We start from the raw sequence: 25,748 nt of genomic DNA on the forward strand, positions 1-25,748 counted from the left end.
ATTAACTACAAATTACAGCAATAAATCAGCACTCATCAAGACGTAGCACAGAACAGAAGCCATTAGGGGCTGGTTTGTTAACTCTTTGCATACCGGCTGAGATGAGGCTCCCGTTGCTGGCCATGATGAGTTGGTCTTTGCCCTCAATGCTGGACAGTTTACTGATCCGTGGGGCACCGATCTCTGTGAGGTCCATGGCGATGTCTCCTGAACTCCTGGTTGTGGAAATCTTTGACTGAATGGGAGGAGATGGAGGGAAAGGATGAGGAAACAGAGAGGAGGAGGAGGAGGGAAAAAAGGAACGAAGAAGGCAATGTCAGTATTTCATCTTAATGATAGCGCAGTGCGATAGTGGCGGCTCCATTTGCATGCTCGGGACTCCAAGCTCAGTGCTCTCTCATCAATCAGTGCGAGCTCTATTCCTGGATGAACACTGACACACCATCTGCTTCTGAGAGAGACAGAGGCTGAATAACCTCATCTGACTGCAGCCCCACACACACTCATCCATCCCCACCATGAAATGCTCATCACACACCACTCGTACTGTATAATAGCCCTGATGCTCAGCAAATATGTGCCATAAATACAAACACATGAATCAAAAGTGCGTCCCGTACCTTGAAGGCACTGAGGACAAGATTTGACACCCGAATTTCATGATTAAGAAACGAGAAGGACTTGTGGCCCTGATTACATAGGACACTTTTTTGAACGTTCTGCGCCTTTTTATCAATTTGTTTTCAATGGTTGGGTCACAAAAAGCATGTCTCTCGTACAAACTATTCATCTTGCATTTTGGATGTGGCACATTTTGGGGCACTCCCCTGGGCACTCAAAGATGAGCATGTTTCAACTTACACTGCGCATGTCAATTTCAGCGATTATCGCTAACTATCTGTTGTATGTTTTTATTTACAACAACGGTATCCCCTTTGTTACCTCAGGTTAGCTAGCTGACTCTAATTAGATTACAAGTTGTTGTCAAACTTTGTGTTGCATAGGAACAAGAATGATGTAACGCTCCTTACGCCCTTTGAGCTATTCTCTTACTAGCAACGCTCAAAGCTGTGCTTTGCATTTGAGCATTAGAAAAAAGTGTCTTATGTAAGTATAGACAAATGTAAGTATAGACAGAGCAGAGAGACAGTAGTGAGATTGTGTCTGGTGAGCCATCATAAGAAAACTTTGTGTGGGAGAGGACCAGGAAGCCGACAGAACATACAAAGAGACTCCCGCACACTGTCTATACTTGCAATTAAAACATTTTATTGAAAAATAGCGATGTTTCAGTTCTGAGACCTTTGTCAGGCCGTCATTTGCCTGACGAAGGTCTCAGAACTGAAACGATGCTATTTTTCACTAAAATATTTTAATTGCAAGTACAGACAGTGCGCGGGAGTCTCTTTGTATGAGCCTTCATAAGAAACAGTATTAGCCCCAGTTGTTGGGGTTGGGGAGTCAGTGGAGGTGGAGATGAGAGGAGGGTGCAGACACACTCACTTTGCTCTGCTTCCTGTCCAGGTAGAACTGATGTTGACTGATGGCCATCACCCAGATGGTTTTAATCAGAGAGTGGCTGGCATACCATGTGTGGATAACCAGGCCAGTCTGCCCGAAAGTACGCTTGGTCACTGTCCTGCAGAACACAAATAGAGACACACTCATATTATTTGTGCTATTGCAAGGAGCAATTAAGTGGCTGCATACAAAAAATGAAATACCTTGATAACACATCCACAAGGCTATTACTATCACAAGGCTATTACATCAAAGAAGCCATGAGATTAGAAAACAATTCTTATTAAATCCAAATAAACTCTTTGGTGTGACACAACATATTCATGAGGAGCGGAGCAGTGACAGCAGCTCACTTTGGATCAATGGGATTTAATTACAGCTTTGTTGGCTTGTGGTGCCATGTTAAACCTGTGTGAAGAGCAGAGGGAAGTCCTGCAATAACCTTAGAATAATACAGTGGTCCTTTAATAGCAGGAAAGCACTCGTTTGACAGACAGGTAACGGCTATTAACATAGTGCCCTAAATGGGCCAGAGGCTGCAGATGCCCTTCACGTTGTCCGAGGTGTAGGATAAGGACATCTGTAGCAAGAGAGCGGTAGCTAAAATGGGAACACTTGAAGAACAGGAGCAGACCTACTGAGATCAGTTAAGATAAATTAAGTGGTTTGCCTTCTCTGACCTGTGTGGGTCGTTCACTTCGACTGCAAATTTCTTCTCACGGAAATACAAATTCTCCAACTGCTTCCACTGAAACAACTGCAGAGAGAAAGAGAGAGAGAGAGAGAGAGAGAGAGAGAGAGAGAGAGAGAGAGAGAGAGAGAGAGAGAGAGAGAGAGAGAGAGAGAGAGAGAGAGAGAGAGAGAGAGAGAGAGAGAGAGAGAGAGAGAATAGGAACAAGACACACCACTGAGTACACAAGCCAACACAGGACTATTGATTTGAGTGTGGATCTACTGTATATAGAAATGTGGTTTGATAGACATTGCTGTAAAACAAACATTCACATCCATTTACTCAGAAATGCTTGAAGGTTCTTATGCAACAGAGGCGATCCATCTTACCAAAAGACAACGCAACAGGGAGAGGGGCATTAAACACCTAGCTTTGTTCCAGCCACAGCAGCCAGCCTATTGGCACAGCTTTCCAAAACTCTTAGTCAACTTACAACATTAGCAGAAACAACAACATAACAGCTGAAGCTGTGAACGGGGCTCAGTCGGCCAGCCAGTCAAGTGTAAGGTCAGGCTAACAGAGGAGCAATTATAACGCTGCTGCAACTGCAGGGAGCAAAGTCTTGCCGGGCCAGGTTTTTCATTTCATTCTGCCCTGGAGGAAGAGCATTGAAAACAGGGCAGGGAGTTCTCCAAGTCAGGATGAAACATTTGCTTCAGTGACACCGGGCTCACTAAAGAGAGATTTGGAGCCGCTTGCCTGTGACCCTTCCCTGCTCTCATTTTGTGAGAAAGACACTGCACAATAGTGTGGCTGAGATTTATGTAGGAGGAGATTCATAACCACCGTTTACCTGATAGCAGCCCAGAAGGTTGTACTCTAAATTACTCTGAACTACAAAGGGATGTAATACATCTTCCCTTGGGTGAGAAATCACAATAAGCTGACACATCTCTATACATTAGAATGGATTTTTGGCCCTATTCCCCAAACATGATTTTAATTTAACAGACCTACTATACTGCACTACATATCTTCCATTACAAAACTATGGCTCATACAATGACAGAGTGCCTGTGTCTAGACCACACCAAGCAGGCAAAACACCCCACTGAAGAGAGAATCTGGAGAAACACACTGAAGAAAAAAAAAATTAAAACCCACTGACTTTCTTCAAACAATCTGACAGGTAAATAGTGGACAAAATGGAGGGGCTTACCGGGGAGTGTTTCTTTTGCGCTTATCAAATCCCTGGTGAATTCTCTGGGTTTGTATTGAATCCTCTGGCTTTGAGTTTCCCACAGGGCTAGAGCTTCCTCGAACAATACTCTCTCTTGTCTGCTCTCAGGAAGCCAGATAGGTGTTGCAAGAGTTTCAGCTGAGCTGGCCACACCCCTTTAACCCCCCTCCCTCTGACATCACAGACACCTCATGCTGCCTTCACAGCTTTGTACTGCTCTGCACCGCTCTCTCCTCTCCTATCTCATTTATTCTCTTTAACTCTCTCTCTCTCACTCTGTCTCATTTTCTCTCTCTCTTTCTCTCTCTCTCTCTCTCTCTCTCTCTCATTCTCTCTCACACACACCATGCCATGCTCTCTCTGATTCTTTTCCCTCTACCTGACTCACTTCCTTTTCGGTCAAACCAGATGAACAGGTTGCACACACAAGCATATTCTAGGTCCTGTCTTCCCTTGTTGGAAGACACCATTTAACCTCTAGTTTAGTCTGCTTCCCTCAGCAGCAGATCAGCGATTAAAGGTGGCCGTATACTCACTGTGGAAATGAATTTCAGCAGGTTTGTACAAAATAAAAGGCCATGTTTGCGGAAAAACGAAGCGCTGCATGGGCTTCAGACTACGCAGTGTGCGCAGGCTTGCTGGCCAAACTAGTCAAATTTTTCGCACACCAGCCCCCACTGTGTGACCATCTGTGATTGGTCAAAAATATCACGACTGGTTGTGTTGCCTCTTCTGGTTCATTGCTTACATCTTTTTTCAGCACTAGATAGAGTAAAACAGCTTCTAAAACCTCAATTTCCCTCAGCTGTCTCTGTTGTTTTTTCACCGCAGCCATCGTTGCTGTTCTCTAAAGCTATGTTCACACAGACAGTGCAAATCCAATTTTTTGGCATAGAAACTGCCAACCTAAGGCCGGAATCAAAACGGGTGAAAACATGGCTATCTTGCTGCTGCCTGTTGCATTCAGAGGGCGACATTAAAACATATCACTATTCTGCGTAAGTCCGCCTGCATTGTTACAGTGACAACCAACATAGATATGGCTGCAAAGATTTGCGCTGCTAGAACACACAATGTGGACAGTGGGGCTAAAATATCAGATTTGAAAAACAAATCAGAACATAGCTTAAGTTTTGGTCACCGCTTCCTTCTGGGTAATCCTCCTCCACTTTTCGTAGTGTCAATGCCACACAAAGCCATGTTGTTTATTGAGTACAATCCACCCCCCCCGCTCCTCTAAGGCAAACATGTAAGGAATCTGTTACTTTGGTCTAATCATTAATAGCGGGGCCCCTGTGGCAAGGCCCCTCTTCGCCTCCATGTGAAGACAGGCCAGTATCTGTCAGGCCGATGCAGCACAGCCCTACCTGACCAGGAAAAATCTCTCACTGCCCTTCTAAAGGTGGTATTAACACTAACCAACCAGCATGAAACACTAAGGGATAGCTACAACATAAGAGATAACATACTGCGACCTTAGTTTTTGTCAGGAATGAGACCATCTATTTTTTATGGATTCTGGCCATTTGTAATTTGATGAGTGTGATACTTCTGTGAGTCATAGTCATTTTATCCTTTCTGATTCATGAAAACACTGCATAGTAGCATTTTACAAGTCTTGTACTCCCAGTTACGACATACATTTTCCAATAAAGGCTCATGTAATGTAAAACTATGATCAATAATGTATGGTTTCTAGTGAACCTATAAAAACATTTCCTTTGGGATACTGGGCATGGCGGAGCGCTCCACATGCTGTTTCAGATGATACTGCGGTCCTAATCAATTACATAGCCAGTCTGCCAGTGAAACGAAGAGCATGGTAATTAATGAACAATGGGAATCAGCAGGCACTATGATTCCCACAAGCTCATCCCATTGTGGAGGGACAGCCCACTCTAATTCACACCCCTTGGTCACTATCGCTTAGCATCATTTACATTGTAATGACAGATAACGTGTAACGCACACTTTAACTGGGTCATTCACCCTATTACAGAAACTCAACACTTGTGGCCCAACACATGCATGAAACTATTAGTGAACTCTCCTGTGGCTGCTGATGAAGCCACTGCCAAAATATGTCAAGGATGTGACACACCTTAAACTCTTAAAAACTGTTCAACCTTTGCACACAAGCTAACAGCGAGCTAATATACTTTTGATCTATGTGAAAAACTGAGTCATTAAATGATTCCCATGCAGCTAGGGGAAATAAAAGTAACCACGTTCTTCAAATGTGCTCACAAACACAGCTTAACAGTCACACATGTGATTCAAGTAAATGTACAGAATTTCCCTATTTTCAGTATTTACATCTCCCTTGTTTTCACCAGACTTCTCATTAGAGGTGGGTGGAAGTGTGCCAGAAATGCCTGTGGTTTCAGATGGGCTCAGGATGTTCAGATCCAGACCCAACCCATAACCAAAGGACCCCCAGGGCTGAGAGTCTAAGAAAATCATACATAGATAAATATGTGTCAAAGGCCCTGACTCACACGCCTGTACAGGATCAGGTCTGCCCCACCCTCCTCATACCACGTCACAGCTCTGTATATTTCCACACTAAACATGATGCATTGCTGTAAGCCATGTAGACTTGACAACAAACAAGACACAGGAATCTTATCTTGTTTAAACTCATGATAGACTGAGTACACGCAAAATGAAAGCAAGTTAGTGGGGAGTAGATCTGTTGAGTTTTCATTTCAGTGACATTTTGGAATATTTAAGAAGAATCTCACTTCTCCGTGGAGAGAACAGATATTTTATGTCATGACACTATTACCCAAAAGCTGAAAGTATGTCATCCATAGTAAACTGAAGATTTATTTTGGGTCTGCTGGCTCATCATATATGTGGACCAGCATGTGGTCGTAAAGAGTGTCCCGTTACCCGCTGGGAGAGAGTGCAAGGGTGACAGGGAGGAGAGAGAGAGAGACAGAAAAGTCTCATGGTTTAATTCAAGCAAGAATAAAGTCTTGGCATGCCGTCTTAGAAACACACTTCTCTAGTCTAGGTACTGTTGCTGTGGTGCTCTAGTTGTATTCCTCATATTTAACAGTGTGTATTGAACTTCCTAGATAAAACTGTACTTCTTTTGGTATCTCCTCTTTCCTCTCGTTCTCCTCCAAATCTCTGGTATACATCATCTATGCCTTTTACCTATATAGACTGTGCCCACATACATTGCATGGACACATAATGAAAATGACAGGGTATTCAGATTACTAAAAGTGCCACCTTCTCTTAAACACAGCAGGGAGAGCGGGCTTTTGAGTTTCAGCCCATTCATTAAGGAGTGATGAAACTGACATGCATGCAGAGAAAATAATGAGAGGTTAAGCTATTAGAGCTGCTTTCAGTGAATGTCACTGAACTCCAGGACAAGCACATTTTGGAGAAAAATTTGGACAAAAAAAAACTAAAACAAAAACCCTTCTATCCTGATGGGTCAAAATGCATCCCTGCACAACTGCAGACCTCCCTCCAACGCCGCCCCTCAACCCAGCCCCAAAGCCTCTCTCCAGCCCCCCTACCAAGGTGATTGTGTTTTATTGCTTGATCAATTGTGTGCCCTCCAAGAGACACACACACACAATGACAGGCAGCTTCGCATAATGAGTGCTGCATGCTGAGAGAGGGGCTGGATAGGGGGCAAGGGGGGGTGGACTGGGCTGAATACAAAGACTACCAGCCAAGACAGGAAGCACTATCAATATTCGCCAGATGACAGAGGTCCCCCTTCTAGGAACAAGTAAAGGAGTTGTGTACTCTCAAACAGCAAGAGAAACAAAAAAAGCTAATTAAAAAAGCCACCATTTCCCCCCCGGAGGGGAACTGTTGTGGGGTTTTAGCGTGGGTGCCCCCTCCTTGTGTGGAGGAGTTGGAGAAGGCAGAGTGGAGTTTTTGCCTGATGAACCCCCCAACACCCCAACAACCCCTTCCCTGTCCCCCAAATCCAACTACGCACCCGCCCACCCACCCACCCGGCCTAGGCTGGCAGAGTGCCAACCCCAGCCCCAGAGGCCTGCTGCTCCCCACAGAGCACCATAATTACACCTTCCACTGGGAGGCCTGGGGAGAGAGAGAGAGGCACTGTGGCCATGCCTATTAATGCCTCGGTATTCAATGTAACAGCACACCCTGCTAAGTCAACAGGCTTCTACCATATACAACAGCTATGAGGACGGTAATGAAAGAGGCTGGGGAGGAATGTGTGTCTGGGTTGTTACTAAATAATATCTCTCAAACAAAGGGGAGGGTAATCACAGACACAAGTTGTTATTTGTGTATTTCCGCCTCCACACTTTGTCTGACCAGCTGTTTTATAATCCCTATGACAATTCATTCCACTGTTGCTATCCCAGTATTGGTTATAATTTGCTCTTACAACTGTAACCTTGAATGCACACCACCCATACTGATACCCAAACTTTTCTCCCTCTATCTTCCTTTAACTTTCTCCTAACTCTGGCTTGGGAAACACGCTTTTTATTACAACTATTGACAGTTTGGTGGATCATTAACCAGCTAAGAAGAGGTGGGTGATGAATAGAGGGTATGTGACTGGCAAATGAAGGGTCCAATTTCAAAGCATTACATACAGTATATATCCATTTTGTAAAAACAAAACATTCACAAAGCATTATTTTGTAAACAAATGTAATATGACAGCTAATAACGTCCTGCATGTAGAGTTTTAATTAAATCACATAGTAAGAAAATGTGTCTCAAGTGGTGGAAAATTGTGTTTTGTAATAAAACTCTTCTAATAGAAACAAAGTCACAATACAGTAGCTAGAGAACGAGATTGACCTACCTTTCTTGGTTTCAGCTTGTCCTGTAAATCGTACTGGCCAATGCCTTTGTAACTGACTCCCAGCCACCACGGTATTCCCTGCTTGTCCTGCATGAAAGCACACACACCACACCACTCATTAGAGGCAGCTTTATTGGTTAGGAGTTTGAAAAGAAAGGCCTGTTACCAAAGCAATTACCCCATTAGGCTTGCAGCAATAGCAACACAAGAAGAGATCAAATACATTAAGAGAGCCTTAAAAACTCTGCAAGCCTGACTGAGTCATTTTAACACCACTGTTTGATCTCGTCAGACACACTGATTTAATGAGTTTAGGTAGGAAAAGTCAGTACATGTGGCTAAGAGCAAGGAATGGAGGAGGGATCGCTTCAGTTTTGCTAAACTAAACATGTTGTGTTGCACTGCTTAACTGGATTCTTCCCTTGATTCTTGTGTATTCTAATTTAAGGTGAGATTTTGTATTAAGCCCATTTGTGTTTTCTCGTATCTGAACTGAAGTAGCACAGAGTATAAATGTTTCCTGTGGCAGAGATACAGGTGTTCCTGCTTTAGCTGTAGCACAAACTTCAAATAGGAAAAGGCCTCAAGTTTGTTGCATCTGGGAAAATGTTATAAAATGAAGTGAATATAGGTTGAATGAATTAGATTATATGTAGACAAGGAAGTGAAGACAGCATGCTGACAGAAGCATGTTCAAAGGTTAAGCTACTGTATGACGCAGGGCGTTTTTACCTTCACTGGGTAATAATGGACTCCATATGTCGGCAGGGACTCCACTAGGGCCAGATACCTTCAGAGAGAGTGGAACAGGTTAACAGCAACTCAGCCACTTACACTTCATCATTGTCAACTGGTGGTTGTTCTACAGCAGACAGAGTGGGATTTAAGCTATAGTCATTGAGAAGCCACAGTGGCAAGCCGATCGATTTGTTTCAGGGCCGTGACAGAGGGAGGGGGAGTCCATTGATCAACTCAAGGGCACAAATCATCCAAGTGTAAATGACCCAGGGTTTCTCTGAGTTACAGTGCAGAGGAAAACTCAGTGGAGGACTGTCACCCTCCCATGGCTGGCTGGCTGCCTACTCTAAGAGCACCTCCCCTAATTAATGACACATTCTGGCATGGTGACAGCCACCTCCTTAAACAACCACAACAGGGCAGACAGAAGAAGCTGAAGAGGAAGGGCGGTTGTGGGTGTTGGAGAAAGGGAACTGTGGAATTAGAGGGAGTCATGCACTCGGGACGCAGAAGTTCACTTGCCAAACTCAACTCATTTTACCCCAGAAAGGCATTTGATTCCATAACTTACTGCACAATGGCTTGTCCTCTGCTCAGTGCCTTCAGTTTCTTGTAATGCTCGATCACTCTGTCCTCACTGCAATGGAAAGATAAAACATTTAATGAATAATCCATCAAGTGTTACACATCCCAACCACAGAGGGATTGTGAGAGGCCCATTTCTCTGACACACATTCTGCCTGGTCATGCAGAAAATTCAGTCTGGCCTACTGGCCTGCCGATGGCTCTCATCTCCCTCTTCTGCAAATGCATCCAATCAAGCTCCCACTGTAATCATCAGCTTTAACAGGGTGGTGAGATTGCAGACTCACTGTGGCTTAAGAGCCAGAGAGACAGAAAGAGAGACAGAGAGGGGGACAGACACATACATGTGTGCACCCATGCACCAAATGACTGTATTTTTAATTTGGGCATTGATCTGAACCTAACTGCTGATCATTGTGGGCTGCAGCAGCCTCAGACGACCGTTAGACCAGAAGGAGAAGGGCTGGCAGAGGGGCAGAAACAGCAGCGTGAATTGAAGAGACAGACAGCAACGTTTTAGACAGTCGGTGGCTGGCAGAGCCTCTGTCAGCACCTCCCTGTGCTCTCTCAGGGCTAATGGGCAAACGTAATTAATACAACCCAGGCATTAATTAGTCGCCCCATCAGAGACAAAACAGTCTGCCTAGTGCCCAGGCAGGGCTGTGTGCACCTTACCGCCCATCTCATCTGGGGAAATAATTGCTTTGTGCAACCAGGTGTTACTGACCGCTGAGGCCATTTGACGGCTGGAGTATAGGGGTACGTGGTGGAGGAGGGGGTTGTAGTATTGGCTGAACTGTGAGTATCTATGGGGCTGTGTAAACCCCAGGGATTAACCCCCTACGCCCCCATGCATTTTGTGGTTTTCAGAGCCCCTAATAGCTCAGATAGCTTACCAGTAAGCCAGAGATGGGTGCTCCCTCAGGACTCGGGTGGGCAGAACTGGGAGCTGCTTCAGGTCTGATCTGGCAGTCTCAGCACTGGGGGAATAAAAGGAAAATTTCATATAGGAACAAATAATGCATTCACAATAGAGTCCTTTCTACAGCTGTTTTGACTGAGGAAAAGAGGAACTCATCTCTCCTATAGAGCTGGGAGGGACACAGTAAGGCACCAAAATTACACTGTTGATTGATCAAAGACCTGTTATTACTGACTAATTACTAGCTCTCCTATACATGAGAATCTCTGTGTTCATAAATCTCAAGTGTCTTGTTATGACCTTAACACGAGCGCTACAGAGCAGCATGTGGACCGTATGAAAAGTTAAGGTAAATATTTACACAAGAATCTCAACTGAAATGCTAAGATAGCGTGGAGAGCCGCTCTCCATGTGTTTGTGCTTTCACAGTGTGGTTTGAATTTCTATGTCTTAACACATGACAGCGGTAACTCACGCTCACAAACCAAAGGAAAAGGTGCACTGTCAGGATATTTTTTTCATTTCTTATCTATAAGAGCACCGATGCTTGCCAAGACTAGGCTTGATCCTCACTCATGTCTTGCCAGAGTTCATTTATAGAAGCACATGGGGGCCCTTTTAAGTCATAGGGTGCCTTTTAAGGGGATTTGAAAGAAATTTCAAAAGAATGTCAAAACCTTTCATGCAGGTTCTCAGATGTACTTCAATGTTATCTTATAAACCATATTATGTTGATTTACAGACATAGATTTGCCAATGATCATGCCATGATGCAACAGGTAGCTCTCGCCCACGACGACTGATGAGAGTGTTAAGCAGAAGCTGAAAGTGATCTAATAAACACAGCAATTGGCTGTGTTATCTGTGCAGACAAACTGTGGTGTATGTCACTGTCAAGGTCTATGATAGTGAACTATGAGTCACTCCAACATCATGTAGGGGGGAGCACTTGCTCTACAATTACTGCGGGACAAAGAGAGCTACGGCTTGGCGGGCCAGTCCACTGGAGTCCTGAACAAAAGCCATTCACCACCACTTGGCAGACTCTGCCTGTGTTGAAAGGTACTGTATGAGTCCCAGTGCTGTTCCAAAACAGGGTCTGGCCTCTCAGACAGGACTCAAACCTGCAGGACCATAGACCATACGTCATATAAACTATTAGGACGTCCTTGAAACGGTTAGATCCACTTCCATTATACCAGCTGAGCGTATAAAAATAACCTCGACATAAAAATAAAGACATGTGATCTTGTTAGGCCGATAGCCATTTGACCTCAACTTGACTTTTATGAACATCAGCTTTACTCTTCCTCTGAGATCCTGAAAGATTAATGGAATTTAACAACCGCTGACATGGTAGGGCAGAACCATAATGATCCAGTTATGTGAACCAGCTTACTAAACAAAAGCAAAGGTGAACCGCTCCAAAGGCAGCGCTACTTGAATCACCCCTCCCCATAGCTACCTCTCCTAGGTTGACTGGGTTTTGCTGCCATGGCAGTTCACTGGGAGTTTGATGGCATACATTTTATGGGGCGCTGGGGCCTGGCGTTGTCGGGGTGATCTACTCCGCAGCCACACTGCCCTGTCAGCAATCTGGAATTCATTACTATGTCTGTTATCTCCCTGCAGCGTGGGGGCAATTCCTACACCCAGTACGGCCCAGCCCAGCGCAGCCTACCCAGTGTGGGAGAGATAATACTCATGTGTCAGCTATTCCAGTGGGCCAGAGACGTGGTGACTGTTGAGGAAGCACAATGAGAGAGCCTGTTGCTGTGAATGAACCACTAACTACAGGCTACACCTGCAAATAGAACTGAGGGCTAAAACTGTCCGGGGTGTAATACTGGCTCATGTGTGGTACACTTGGAAAACAAAAGACATTGTATTAATCAAAATCAAAGTAATAATCTGCAACATTCATATAAATAAATGCCAATTTTACTACTCTCTGTGGCCGATTGATACCATACAATAGTGATTCAACCTATAGCCAGTTCCTGAAAGCTTTTACATTTGCTGCTCTAAACACCTATGAGGTATCCCATTTGAATTAGCCTGCCCAAGGTTTCTTCCATGTTTTCACTGAGGGTCTAAGGTGGTGGTGCCGGTTAGGCTAGGCAGGTTAGATAGGCTTATTTCCAACATGCTATTTTGTTTCCTGTGCTTTGTTTTGTTTCCTTGTGTTATATTTTGTTGCGTACTGTATTGCATGAAGGGCTACATAAATAAACTTGACTTAGCTTGACTTGACAGGGTCCCTCTTTCCCTGGAAAAATCCTCTGGCGCAGAGGAAGTGGTGTGTTCTACGTTTACGGAAGCCACAACAGTGTTTTGTTTTTTTAATAAATAGAAGAAGAACTGAGCAGCAATAGCATGAGCAGTGATAGCCACTATGGCTGTACAGATAAAAGAAAGAGCACCACCTACACTGGGTAGAGGTTGAATCACTATTGTTTTGTATCAATCGGCAACAGAGAGTAGCAGAACAGACATTTATTTACATGAAAATGCCACAGATTATTACTTTAATGGTGGAACACAACGTATTTTTGTTTTAGCAAAAAGTAATTCTGACATAAGCACAAATTCAATCCCGATGGTGTAGATTAATTCAGTGCTTGGCAGGGGGTTGGCCCAGACCACCGTAATAGCATCACTATGGTGAGGTCTCCAGACGCCAAGTCGTCTACCATTGGGCATCGGATCTGACTCATCCCTCTTAAGGCAGGCTGGTTGTAGGAGGAGAAGGTCTTCCTGACTCCTCCACAACTAATCTCACTGCTCCAGGGCCCTTTGCTGATACTGTCTAGAGGAGACACATTTATATGATATGCTTTACGAGGGGATTTACTGGCCCTCCTCTCTCACAGAGGTGGAAATGAAAGGCATCACAGACAGAAATGAGACATATTACCATAAAACACCTGGGGATGCACCAATACAATAATAGTATCAGATATCGGGCCAATACCATGCTCAAGTACAGTATCGTATTGAAAGAATTCCCAAACACTAGACTCCAATACCAACAGCCAAGTGAAATATGTCAGAAATTAAAGGCAAGCAACTTTATTTTTGTCTCATTTTTGTCCAATGACCCCCAACTGATGGTCTAAGTCTACAGTGTTAAAAAAAATGAACTCGATTGCAACTTCAAATCTAGCTATTTGAATCGGTATGAGCAGGGAAAACAGTGGTATTTGTGCAGAGAAAGAGAAAGTAGGCTTCACTTGGATACATTCCCATCCACACTGATTCTAACAGACTTGTTGGCAGGTTCTCTTTTATTGTGCTTTCACAGTCAGGACAAAGTACAGCCCATCCCCACACCCACATGAGCTGAAAAAGTTGGGACTAACTCAAGCAGACTACACTTCAGGGAGAAGCAGTATTAAATCAAAATCCTCAGGCAGAAATGTGCATTTAACATCAGTGGGCAAATTGTAATACATAATCACCGTAGGCTCAGTCATGCTTGTAAATAATAGGGTGGTTAACGGACACAAATAGATAGAGAGAACAAAGACGGCGGTTTGACAAGGGCTCAAACTGCATTTTCAGCATTATATATATGTCACCATTCAAACCATGCACATACAATTCCTTACGGAGCACAAAGCTTTGTATTCAGATAATGCACAGAGGCCTTTAGGGGCGCCGTGCTGGGACAAACACACAGGTTCTGCTGCTACAACCTGCTCAGCCACTCACTCAGACAGACCAGTGTTTACTGATCGCAGCCAATGCCCTTCATTCCTACAGATGGCAAAAAACAACAAACCTTATCAGCAGGTCGAGCCTCGTGAGAACGAGACCTTCTACACAAACGTTATCTCCACCAGTGAGGTGATTATGGATGTTTTGTGCAGAATCTTCCAACAGTGTAACTGTACACAATGTCCAGGGAATGTGACATTTAGTAAGAGGTGATGCATGTCAGATTGAACAGCCTTTTACAAAGTATCCCCCCATGGTGGAAACTACAGCATTTAAACATTGCATCTGCTTTCACAGGCAACAGTTTGACAGCAAAACACAAGTGTGTTGATTTCCAAGGAAAGGCAATGTTTAGAGTATGTGGATGGCAACAAGCCAGCTTGGGTTCAGTTCAATGTCACAAGAGTAACACCAAGGCAATTATTAACTGAGGGAAGTCCAACATAAAATAAAAATCTGAGCCAGTGAGGTTGAATATTAACTGACTACACAGCCACCATTCACACACTGAGCATTGACCAAATAACTTAGCAAACCAAAGCCTACTTCCTTGTCAGAGTATGGCAACAAACACCTCATAGGCTGCTTATTGTTTGCAATCAACTGCAGATTCTAGGATTATAAAGTTTATCCGTGTCTGTATATACCCAAACTGCAAAAACGTCAACATAGGTTTAGAGATATGTTTCAAAATATCAAAAATTTACTAAAAATTGCATGTGTGCATATGTGAGATTGACATTCATTCTACATTCTCTTCCCATGCATATTCCTGTTGACAACATTTACAAATGAAAGTATAAGGTCGCTCAAAATATATTTCGAATGAATGTCATATTCATGTACAAAAACATTGTGGCCATCTTTGGCATACTTTAAAACATATCTCTGACCATATTATTCACATGTGAGATGCTTTTATTCACATTAAGTTTTAATAGCATTTAACAGTGATAGTAGCTCCTTACCTGGTGTATTCTCCCTTGGCCTCCTTAAAAAAAAAATAGAAAAAAGTGCTACCATGAGAAAAGCAGAATAAGAAAATGGATACTGAAGTTACACAGTGCGCTACCTGCACAATGCACAAACCTGCACAATTAAACATGAATACAGTGGCTGCATCTTACTGTCTTTACCGAGTTAGCATAAAATCTCCCTCATAGCAAAATCTCTTTCTTCTCTTTATAGTAGGAAAGAGTGGCCAATTCCTGAACAATAGCTGCAACTAAACCATCCTCAAGAGACAACTGTTTTCAAATGTTACAGGCACCGACCGTTTTGAATCACATTTCTGGAGTCACAAAATTTCAGTATGAAAAGCTTGCGACAAACTCTTGCTCTTACCTGCAATGCGAATGCGGCTAACTTGAAAACATTTTCACTCTCCACTTCGATGGACTCCTGTTGTAGAAATGGCGAAAATTAATGGGGTTGGAAGAAAAAAATATAAGCAAAGTGCAGCCCGTCCGAAACACTTGACTTGACTTGAGTGCAAATCTTCTCAGTCCCGTACCTCCTCGTCCCACCGTTACCGACTGAACCACTGCCGCAGAGAAAATACGGTGTTTGAAACTGACTGAGAAGTCTTTTTAACACAGTTTCTTAAAAATGCAAAGGCCGCGAGAATTTATGAAAAACAACCAAAAACCACAAGGGTGAGTAAAAAAGCCTGGATACGCGTTTTGTTTCAGGCTACCACCCCTTAGTGCAGTGGTACGGTCCGAAAGCAGGTTCAACAGTCTCCGTCTCCCATGGTGACCGGTCTGCCCTCCCCGCGAAAAAAACACTGCACTGCAACATTGGATCGCATGCTGCCTTCATGTGTTCCTCGTAAGTTCCTGTGTCCGCGATGTCCGTGCACTCGTGAATTCACATGAATGCATAAAACAGATCCTGTAACCAGGGGCGTGAATTTATCAAATTCAAAGATATGGTAAAGTCCCTGCGTCCTTATAATTTGTCATCAAAACTTCACAAACCCGCTTATATCGACTTCTTGCAGTGGCATAATGTGAATGAGAAAATGCACATCAGACATGTAACTTAGGCTAATTTATGTTTCAATTCATGTATTAGCCAAAAGCTGTTGGATGCTAAGCAATAGACTATAATAATAAAATGCATCATCAGTTGTTGACATGGCTTCCATGGTCTCCACCCCCTAAACATCACTTCACAGCACCTCAGATAGGTCGTTCATGAGCGCTCCTACTCGTAAAAACGATATTTCCAATAGCATATGAAGGCAGCAACAGACTACAGGGATCACAGAAGTAATAAAGAGCAGGTTGTAAAGTGCAGTCTTGATAGAAAAAAGATTTCCCTGGCAAGGAGCAATTCTGAATAACTGTGGCTTCTATAAAATGTAACAATCAGTGTAAATCAAAATAATGTTACAAAGTGCAACCTGTGAAGGCAGCATTTCAAGGGCAGATTTGTCTAGTAACTCTTTGTGATGAATGGGCAATGTGTAATAATCGGTAGGTTAATTATAAAAATATTATAGCTACACCTTTGCAAATGTTTCATAAACAACAACATGTCTGCAATATATTGATAAGGTAATATTTTCCCATCAACTCCCTCCTCCCATCTTAGCCTCTCAGCTGGATGAAATCTGTTGCTTATAAATCTATTTGTGGGATTACCCATCAAAAATGATGACAGATCAATAATTGGATTATAGGCTTCATTTTATGAAACCATTGTGTGCAGTGATCTGGATACTGAAGGGCAGGCCAAATTTAGTTACTCATTTTTGAGGTCACATTAATGAAATTACGAGAAGATATTTAACAAAAACAACATTTTCAAAAGAAACTTGCAATAAAGAATATACACTTACATTAAACACTGAAGATTTAGCGTTCAGAAAGAACAGCTCCACTGTTGTGTTCTCTTTCAAGAATGTGATCCTCTCAATGTAAAACCTGCAAAGAGTTGATTCTGGGTCACACAACTGTACTTGAAGTGTCAGTGCAATTTGCCAGTGCTTCAACATGATCATGTCCAATGGTGATATTATTGCAGCGGTCATATAGCAGAACTCCAACTATGTTCAATCAGCACCACCTGCTGGTTATGACCAGCCCTACACTATGTGACTTCTAAGGAGGCCATGGAGCCACTGCACAGCTCTCAATACACTGACCTGAAATGTCAAACTGAGCTTCAAAGTTGGCCTCACATATGTAAAAAATATCATGACAGGCAAGGCTCAATATTGGCTGATGCTCTGGAAAGCATCTTCGTATTCCACTTTTTGGCGAGCTCTTGCACTAAGAACACTCACCTCACCAGGAACCTGAGCTCCAGAGAGCCACTCTTCTTGGAGAAGTCATGATCAAGGACCCTGCGATCCAACTGCAGCCAGTTACTCTGACCGCTGAGGAGGGATGAAAGCATGAATCATATGTATGAATGTGACTTTCATATTTTTTCCCTCCCTATTCCCTTCCCCTTCCCCTTGAAAGGCATTTTGCCTTCTGCCCTCAATAAGAATTTGATCTTAATCAAGCCGCCTCGTTAAATTAAATAAAATGAGTTAAATCCAGAGTAAATAGACAAATGCACACACACACACACACACAAACACACACGCACACTAGGCAGTAGTTTGGGAATGTACTTACGTGTCATCGATGAAGCACAACCCAAAGTACTCTTTCTCCTTCAGGTTAAAATGTGAAGACACCAAATCTAACAGATCACGAGACAGCAGCTTGGGCTGGAAAGAGTAACGGGAAAAATTTGAATGTTCAAATGTAGCATTAAGACAATAATCTGAACAGGTTTAGTTCATTTGCACAGCGATAAAAGACAAAAGTGACATGCTAGGAACAGCGAAAACACAATGATAAAACACAGAAAGAAGAGGAAAAACACGTATTTGTTTGTTTAAGACCCAAGGGGCTTGCAACACATCTGACTGAAAGGCTAACGAATGAAACAAGCAAACAAAAACTCATGGAAAAGCAGTGAAAGAAAAAATTGGACAAGGGAAACTAAAATGACAACAAAAGTTAACAAAGATGAAAACAATACAATAAGAACGAAATGTATAACTGACAGGTAAGGGAGATAAAATAAATGAAAACAATACAGATTTGATTCTGATCTTTTTCTTCTACTGTTTCTATTTGTTGTTGGTATATTTATATACTGTTTTATATATATATACTGGTTTTTTTTGTTTTTGTTTTTTACAGTTTTTATTGGTTTATATTGTGTTTTATTCTTTTACCAAAGTACACAAGCAACCACTAAGCTAAATTCCTTGTATGTGCAAATATACTTGGCCAATAAAAGGATTCCGATTCTGATTCTTCTGACTCTGATGAAGACTCTTTGATTGTAATTACCTACACACAACAACAAATCCTGCAAAAATTCCAGTGCATCACCATCATTCTCAAAAGTGTCCTGACTAAGGGGGTGAGGTGGAAGTGTGCCGTACCTGAACCAGCAGCTCCAGCTTCCGGTCATCCAGCAGGTGAACCTGGCAGAGACGGCCCTCTGTCATCTGGAGGAAGAGAACCGACATGAGACACGAGACGCAAGACAACTCTCTGTTACTTCCCCCACCTTGGCCTCGAATGGCTGCCTCTCTGCTGCGAGCTGAACAGCGGCTCACTGCACCTTTATGTTTGTCCTGGTGGTGGGGGAATAGGTAAGCAGAGCCACTAGGCAATAGTCTGCATGGGGAAGGAGATTAAAGTCGTCACAAGATTGTAATCCTTAGTTTGTTTATTGTGCATACAAAGTGCAGAGTGCGGCGGACATTTTGGCATAGTAAACTTCAAAATAAGGAAGACTTTGATTTTCTTTTGCCATGCAGGTCCCATACAGACTGTTGCCTGTCTTTTGTACCCACATGTCCTTCCTCTGCATCAGCGCAAATCACTCAAATGTCATCATCCAGGCTTCTCCTCTCCTGCAAGGAAACCATCTAAAGACAATGAAGTCGTTGAATAGTTTAATTGCATTCCCCCTCCATTGTTCAAATGAATGTATTTAAGAATTCATTCTGCTGCAGTCAGCAGAACTGTCGTTCAGAGAAGAGAACACATATTCAAAGTATTGTGTGGAGATGGATGATATAATCAAGTGAAATTTCACCGTCCATAGATTCAGTCACCACCAGCATCCGGGCTCTTATTCAGATTTTTTTGGAATATTTTTTTAATTCCTTTGTATATATTTTGATAACATACTGTAAATATAATCTATTTTTTTTGGAATGCATAACTGACGCAGCATTGTGGATCATGATGCTAATAGTTTTCCTGCATTCAGGGTTGTAATTTTCAAGTTTACATGTTTTTTTTTTATAAGGATAGACTCTTTAGGGACAAAAATAAGTTAATCATAAATAAATGAATAATACATTTGTTTTTTTCTGAATGTATAATCACCATTTGTTGATATTGGTGGTTGTGATGCCTTATGATGACCACCAACTGGAGGTCACAGTTCGCCGACCTATTGATTTACCATGACATCACTGGTTATGGTCCAACAATTCACAACACAGACCAGGTCAAAGTCTCTATGAATGATAACCATAGGCCTAGAATCATTCATAATATCAGAGACTAAATCAGCATCGTTAATATGTTAAAAGTATGATTTTTAGACTAGGCTGTAAAAAAATGAGTGCTATTGCTGCTTTAATTCTTATTCCGAGAGAGATTATTTTTTTGTTCGGGATTCATTCATCTTCCCAGTAATATGTGGGAAGAGCCTCCCTGGCCCGTGTGCGTGTTCGCGTTGCCTCTCCAAAAAAGCTGTCTGCAGCCCAGGAATGCGGCCAGGACGACATTTATTTCGGTGACTAAGTGAACAACATGTGGCATCCAACTGCTTGAGCTTGGCCTCTGCGGTGGAAAGTGAGGGTCACGTTGACGTCCAGTATGACCGCGGGGCGGGAAGGCGGCTTCTGGCCCCCGCCGTTAAACCTCCGTCTACCAGGACACATTGTTCCCTCCGCCACAACAGAGCTGTCATTTCACTTTTACACAAGCGACTCTCCGCTTTGTTTTTCCAACGCCCCAAAACCTCACTGAGATTTATTGTTCTGTGGGCAAAGCTGTGCGTCTGAACAAAGTGTTTCCCTTGCAGTCACGCTAGCTCGCGATTAGGCTAACTTTCTCTCTGACATACTGTATTTCAACACCTACTCACTGTGTCCAAGTATGATGTGAGTTGCATGTGAGCTGGAATTTTGTTAAGCCCCATATCTCAGTGATTCAGAAGGATACGGAACCTTCATCACCGATACACAGGTTAAAAATCGATAAAATAACAGTGCTGGAGCGAACCTCATCGAAACAACAGAATTCTATGTGATTTTCCTTGATAGAGAGAATTATTGTGGCTGTTAATTACACAAGCTCCATTGTCTAAGAAGGGATTAGTCACTATAGTAACCCTTTCGAGGATTGGTGTGGCTGTCCAGTGCACAATCCTTATCGGGGTACATCTATCAATGCTGCATTGTGGCAGGCCAGTGACATCAAAACATCGAGAAACGGACAAAGGCCTTCAGTTAACGCTCCCAGCCGGCTACAGCCACCGAATTTCAGATTCACCTTCAAAATCTTGTCCATGACTTATGGTTCAGTGTGATTCCCAATCCCTAAGTCCATTTCAAAAGGATTCATAAAACACTGAGGAAATGCTTAAAAACAGACACCGTAGTTTATCCATTTATGTGGAATATTCACAATCGCATTACTTTCCTCCACAGCAGCACTGGCAAAACTTTTCAAAGACGTTTTTTTTTAAAGGCTGAAAAGGATCAGTGGCCTCAGTCCTGCTGAAGAGAGGAGCAGTGCTTTGGAGGGAGGTTTCCCCGTGATAAAAAAGGAAGGTCAGATGATGTGTCATGACCGTGACAGGGAGGTCATCCCCCTGAAGCCCTGCCATTATGGGCGGGGAGCCCCGATGGTGCTCTCTTCACACGACCCCCAGCCACTGACCTGCCCAGGCTTAGCAGGGCCCACCCTGCAGCTCGGACCAGGTCTGAAAACCTCCACCCTCCCCTCCCACCTCTTTAACCCTTTGGAACCATGAGCACGGAATACTTGTAACTGCGTCACATACTCTAAATACAAAAAAAAAGTAACTATACTTCAATACGTTGCAGAGAAAAATGTATTCTGATTACAGTCACAGTGAAAGCGTGAAACACAGAAGGCCATTTAAACAGTGGCAGGTGTTCAACATCCTTATATAATGTGGTACAGAAAAAAAAATTGTGTTTGTTTGCAAACCTGAAATACATTTCCTGAACTTTGTCATTTTACACTTTTTCCTATGTGTACATTTGTACATACAAATGGAAAAGCAGTCTGAAAGTAACTGAAAGTAATCAGAGCAGTGAGTTTGATGATGAGGTAACAAGGTAACTAGTAACTGTACTGGAATACATTTTTTAAAGTATACCTACCAAACCCTAACCATAAGTGACATCCAATACAAAATCACAAATCGGTAACAAGACATTTTCACATCACAATATTCCGGTTTGATGTGAAAATGGGAAACCTGCACTTTCAAGGAAACCCAGAGTTCACAAACACAAACCAGGCATTAGAGGATGTTTAGTGTGCTGCCCACACAGACGGCATTCAGGTGTTCCAGCAACAATGAGCAGCATTTCAAACACACAACTCTGAAAGTTCTCCGCTTCAGCCAGAGATCAAATGGCTGGTCATGCTGCTTTCTAATGACTGCCATATGTGCTATGAGACAGACCCTTGTTAAAAACAGGCTCTGTGACTCACCGAGCAGCAGCCTGTGTCTCCTCACATCCACACAAACAAACACATATACAAATGAGCCACTAGAGACTCAGCACTGAATCACTTTACCTGGGGTTTGGAGGAAAGTGGAAGGGATATAAAATAACTAGTTAACTATTATAACATAAAGCATAAAAAATGAAACAACCCATCTGGCACTGAGTAATTACCAACATAATGTGTCAATAAAGCAAACAATAAAACCCGCCACTCATTGCCAGTATGTACAACCTCTTCCTCATTTGCACAGAAATCAATTAGTCAGTCAGCTCCAGCTCCAGCAGTTAGCATACCTGGTAGCATTCCCCGATCCTGAGCCAGGTCTGCAGGAAGCGTCGGCACGGCATCAGCCCCTGGTTGTACCACCTCCTCAAGGTCTGGTGTGCCAGGCCCCAGACAAACTGGCTGCCCGACGCCACCAGCTCCTCCACGCCACATACGATGCGCACAGCCATGGCTGGCAGCACTTTCTCCTTGGCGGCCAGTTTAGCCCCTTCTAACTGACAAAGCCTCGCAGGTTTAGAACCAGTAGAAGAGGATCGGCCGCTGTCCCTGCTCTGCTGTCAGAGAGCGACAGTCCTAGAGGAGCATCTACAGCACACACACACACACAAACTCTACTATGTCTTTCAGCTGATGTAATGTCAGTGAGAGTCGGCGCTGTGGAGAGGCTGGAGTGGAGCGGCGTGCCTCAGGCTTGGTCCTGGGCCCCGGTCCAAAACACTGCCTCATAGAGCGCAGGGGAGGGCAGGACAGAGCCGGAGAGCCCCTGCCTTCCCCTCCAGATAAACACACTTGTATACAAACACAGGCTACACTGAAACAAAGTCCGGCCGACCACTCGACCCCCCTGCTCTCTCCTCATAAATACTTTTCTCTGTCACTCACAGTACAATGGTCATCCACCCTTGGATTTTTTTTTTTTCTTATGGCTGTTTACTTTGTTTTGTTTTGTTAGGAGATTTCCTCTTCTGTGAGGTGAAGATCACATGGTAACTTTGTAGAATTCAGGTTCTGTAGCTCTCACACACAATGGAAGTAAGCTGTATCAAAACATGCGCCTTATGCGAATGACATCACCTAATATTTCATTGCTATATCACAGTATGATAATATATTTCAATTTCATTGTCTCCAGATGGGCGTGGGAATGTCAGTCATTTTGCCTGGAAGGTGGGGGCAATTTCCTGAGGACACCAGACATCCCCACCCATCACATTCTGCAGGAAAACTAAAAATAATTGGTGGTATTTAGATCAGCAGGGATGGTAGAACTGAAAACTAAAACTGAGACAGTTTTACTATGGAAAAAAACAAGCGAGGAAGCGAGGAAAAACACTCGTGTGAACAAAGTCACTACCAGGCCTCTACCTCTTCCTGTGTGTAGCTGCAATTAATAAGAAAATATTGCTCACAGCCCAAACACTTGACTTCAAACGCATTATTGAGTCAAATCAACAAATCAACAAAGTGTTACGTGAATACTGAGAAAGGCGAGACAAAGGAACAGAGAAGAGGGGAACAGCTCCCAGGGTCGATGTGCTGCAGTTCATCTGGAAACAATATCCTGCTGTTTGTTTATGTGACCCCAGTTTTCCAAGAATGCTTAAGTGTCCACAGTCAACACATCGAGAACATGGTGCGTTCCCACTGAGCATGACCTGAGAGGCTAGACGAGCTGTAAATACTGCATCTGCAGCAATCTCGCAGGAGAAGTAGCCAGACGAAAGGTTACAGAAGCAGACCTGCGGCTGAGAGTTTGCCAATTCAAATTCCCCCAAAAAACCTGGCAGGGGAAGCGGATGAGTGATGCTCTTCTCTGCCTCATCAGCTATTATTGAAGAGGCCAGTGGAGCTGTGGAGCAGCAGTAGAGGACTGGGGTTGTAATGGTTTGTAATGTAACAGAGCTTTCCTGTAAAAAAAAAAAATAAAAATCAGGCATGCTCACTCAACTGACTGAACTGGATAAACAAACAATAAAAAAAAAAATCCTAACACCTTTCAAGATTAGTCACGCACCTCGTTGCTTTAACGCGCGCAGCAATGCATGTAAGGTGTAAATCCACTCCGAGGCACACATGTTGCTGAATGAACATATCAATTACCGCGCTCGTGCAGGCACTGAACTGGCTGTATTGAACGGTGGCAGCTGTGATGCCGGGGCTATAGGCAATGGGATTATAAGCGAGTCTCAATGAGGAATGTAATCTTACGCATTCATCCATGCGCAGACTAATCTGCACTATTCAACCCGTGGAAAATCAATCCAATGCCCTCTGTGGTCTGCGTTCTGTTTCCTGAGACACAGTTTATTCTTTTATATTATATGCATTTCACTATTTAGCTTCTTGACATATACTGGAGGCTGTATGGAAATGATTAAAATAAACATGAATGACACTGTTACTATACTGAATACCAAGCCACAGGAACTACTTCATTCTTCATTCTAGACATGACAACTGCCATCATTTCCAAACATTCAATTTGTATAATAGCTACATAACACAACGATATGACATAGTATCAATGTTATAAGCATAGCAAGAACTGGATGGATCTATTTCTGGAGGGCAGAATTAATCAGAGAAGTTATTCTTAGAGCGATAGAGGGAATGGAGGGAGTGTATCTAACTAACCATGATAAACACGGACAGGCACATGTGCGAGGCCACAGCTGCCTCCAGCGACAACAGGCGCGTCAGCCACACATGTGGCGGACACAAGCCGCTCTTTATCAAACCAAGCTTGTAAAGGGGAGCAGCGTGCTTGTGTCCACATTGGGTTATACATATTGAAAGTAGTGTTGTCCTCTCCCAGTATTGACACCTCAAGTGGTCAAAATAGAGGCTGCAAAACTGGGTCAGTACACTTCAAAAAAACAGTCATCTTAACAAGTCATTTAGTCTTATATTCAGTTGTTGAAAGCTTATTTTTCTTGAAACAAGTGACAAATTCTGCCAACATGAGTGAGATAATTCCACTTGTTTCCAATGCAGTTTCACTTTCAGGAATTTTCCATAGAATCAAGGACATCTTAAAACAATAAGGCAGATTTTCACTCCACTAGGATCAAGAAAATGTTGCTTTCGTGAAACAATTTGACCCCATTGGCAGATTTTTTTTTCCCACTTGTTTTTAAGAAAAATACAATTTTTAAGACTCCAAAATAGATGAAAAGACTTGTTAAGATGGATATTTTTAAAATGCTTTTTGCAGCGTAGTCAGACGACTCCTTCCAGAGTAAGAAAATACTAAGAGTGTTTTCACAACACTGGAGCATGCAGGCGTCGTCTCCATTGAGAGTTACGCACATGTACACACGTACACACACACACACACACACAGACACAAACACAAAAATGCCCGCAGGCAGCAGATAATCCCAGCTGATATCCATGCTCTATAATAGGGTTTCGGTGAGGTGAAGATGTAGGTGGGGAGAGAGAGACACACAGAGGGAGAGACAGAGAGAGAGACAGAGAGAGACAGAGAGACAGAGAGAGAGAGAGGGCGTCCCGGGGCAAAGTGAGAATTGCCTGTCTGCACTAACTCTTAAAGAAGTAAGCAGTCTATCCATGTCTCAGTAGTCCGACTGAAAAGACACAACTCCAGCTGTCCAGAGCCAGGGTGGAAAATCCCCCACATCAATTCCAATAAATTACTTCATCTTGTTATTATCTTGTTGCCTTTAAAGGTGCATTTCAAAAATACATGTATA

General features: G+C 43.1%; 1 protein-coding gene across 4 annotated transcripts in view; it reads right to left on the minus strand.

Annotated features, from left to right (window-relative positions):
* Window positions 1-25,748, minus strand: part of frmd4ba (FERM domain containing 4Ba) — a 45,479-nt gene that overhangs the window by 7,208 nt on the left and 12,523 nt on the right. For 2 of the 4 annotated variants that reach the window (XM_071529450.1, XM_071529436.1), the window contains exons 1-14: window positions 22,320-22,481; window positions 18,678-18,743; window positions 17,854-17,948; window positions 17,514-17,606; window positions 17,067-17,151; window positions 15,566-15,622; window positions 15,190-15,212; window positions 10,476-10,559; window positions 9,566-9,631; window positions 8,989-9,046; window positions 8,257-8,343; window positions 2,202-2,278; window positions 1,504-1,639; window positions 94-235 (exon numbers count right to left, since the gene is read on the minus strand). In XM_071529450.1, the coding sequence (XP_071385551.1) occupies window positions 94-235; window positions 1,504-1,639; window positions 2,202-2,278; window positions 8,257-8,343; window positions 8,989-9,046; window positions 9,566-9,631; window positions 10,476-10,559; window positions 15,190-15,212; window positions 15,566-15,622; window positions 17,067-17,151; window positions 17,514-17,606; window positions 17,854-17,948; window positions 18,678-18,743; window positions 22,320-22,481 (1,231 nt within the window). Of the gene's footprint in view, window positions 1-93; window positions 236-1,503; window positions 1,640-2,201; window positions 2,279-8,256; window positions 8,344-8,988; window positions 9,047-9,565; window positions 9,632-10,475; window positions 10,560-15,189; window positions 15,213-15,565; window positions 15,623-17,066; window positions 17,152-17,513; window positions 17,607-17,853; window positions 17,949-18,677; window positions 18,744-22,319; window positions 22,482-25,748 lie in introns of those variants that run through there. The other 2 variants (XM_071529444.1, XM_071529459.1) reach the window with 1 other exon arrangement.

The sequence above is a fragment of the Centroberyx affinis genome, unplaced genomic scaffold (assembly GCF_046629955.1).
Source record: "Centroberyx affinis isolate AG114_WGS23_722 - 3 ecotype Tasmania unplaced genomic scaffold, CSIRO-AGI_Caff_v1 ptg000126l_1, whole genome shotgun sequence".
Classification (NCBI taxonomy): domain Eukaryota; kingdom Metazoa; phylum Chordata; class Actinopteri; order Beryciformes; family Berycidae; genus Centroberyx; species Centroberyx affinis.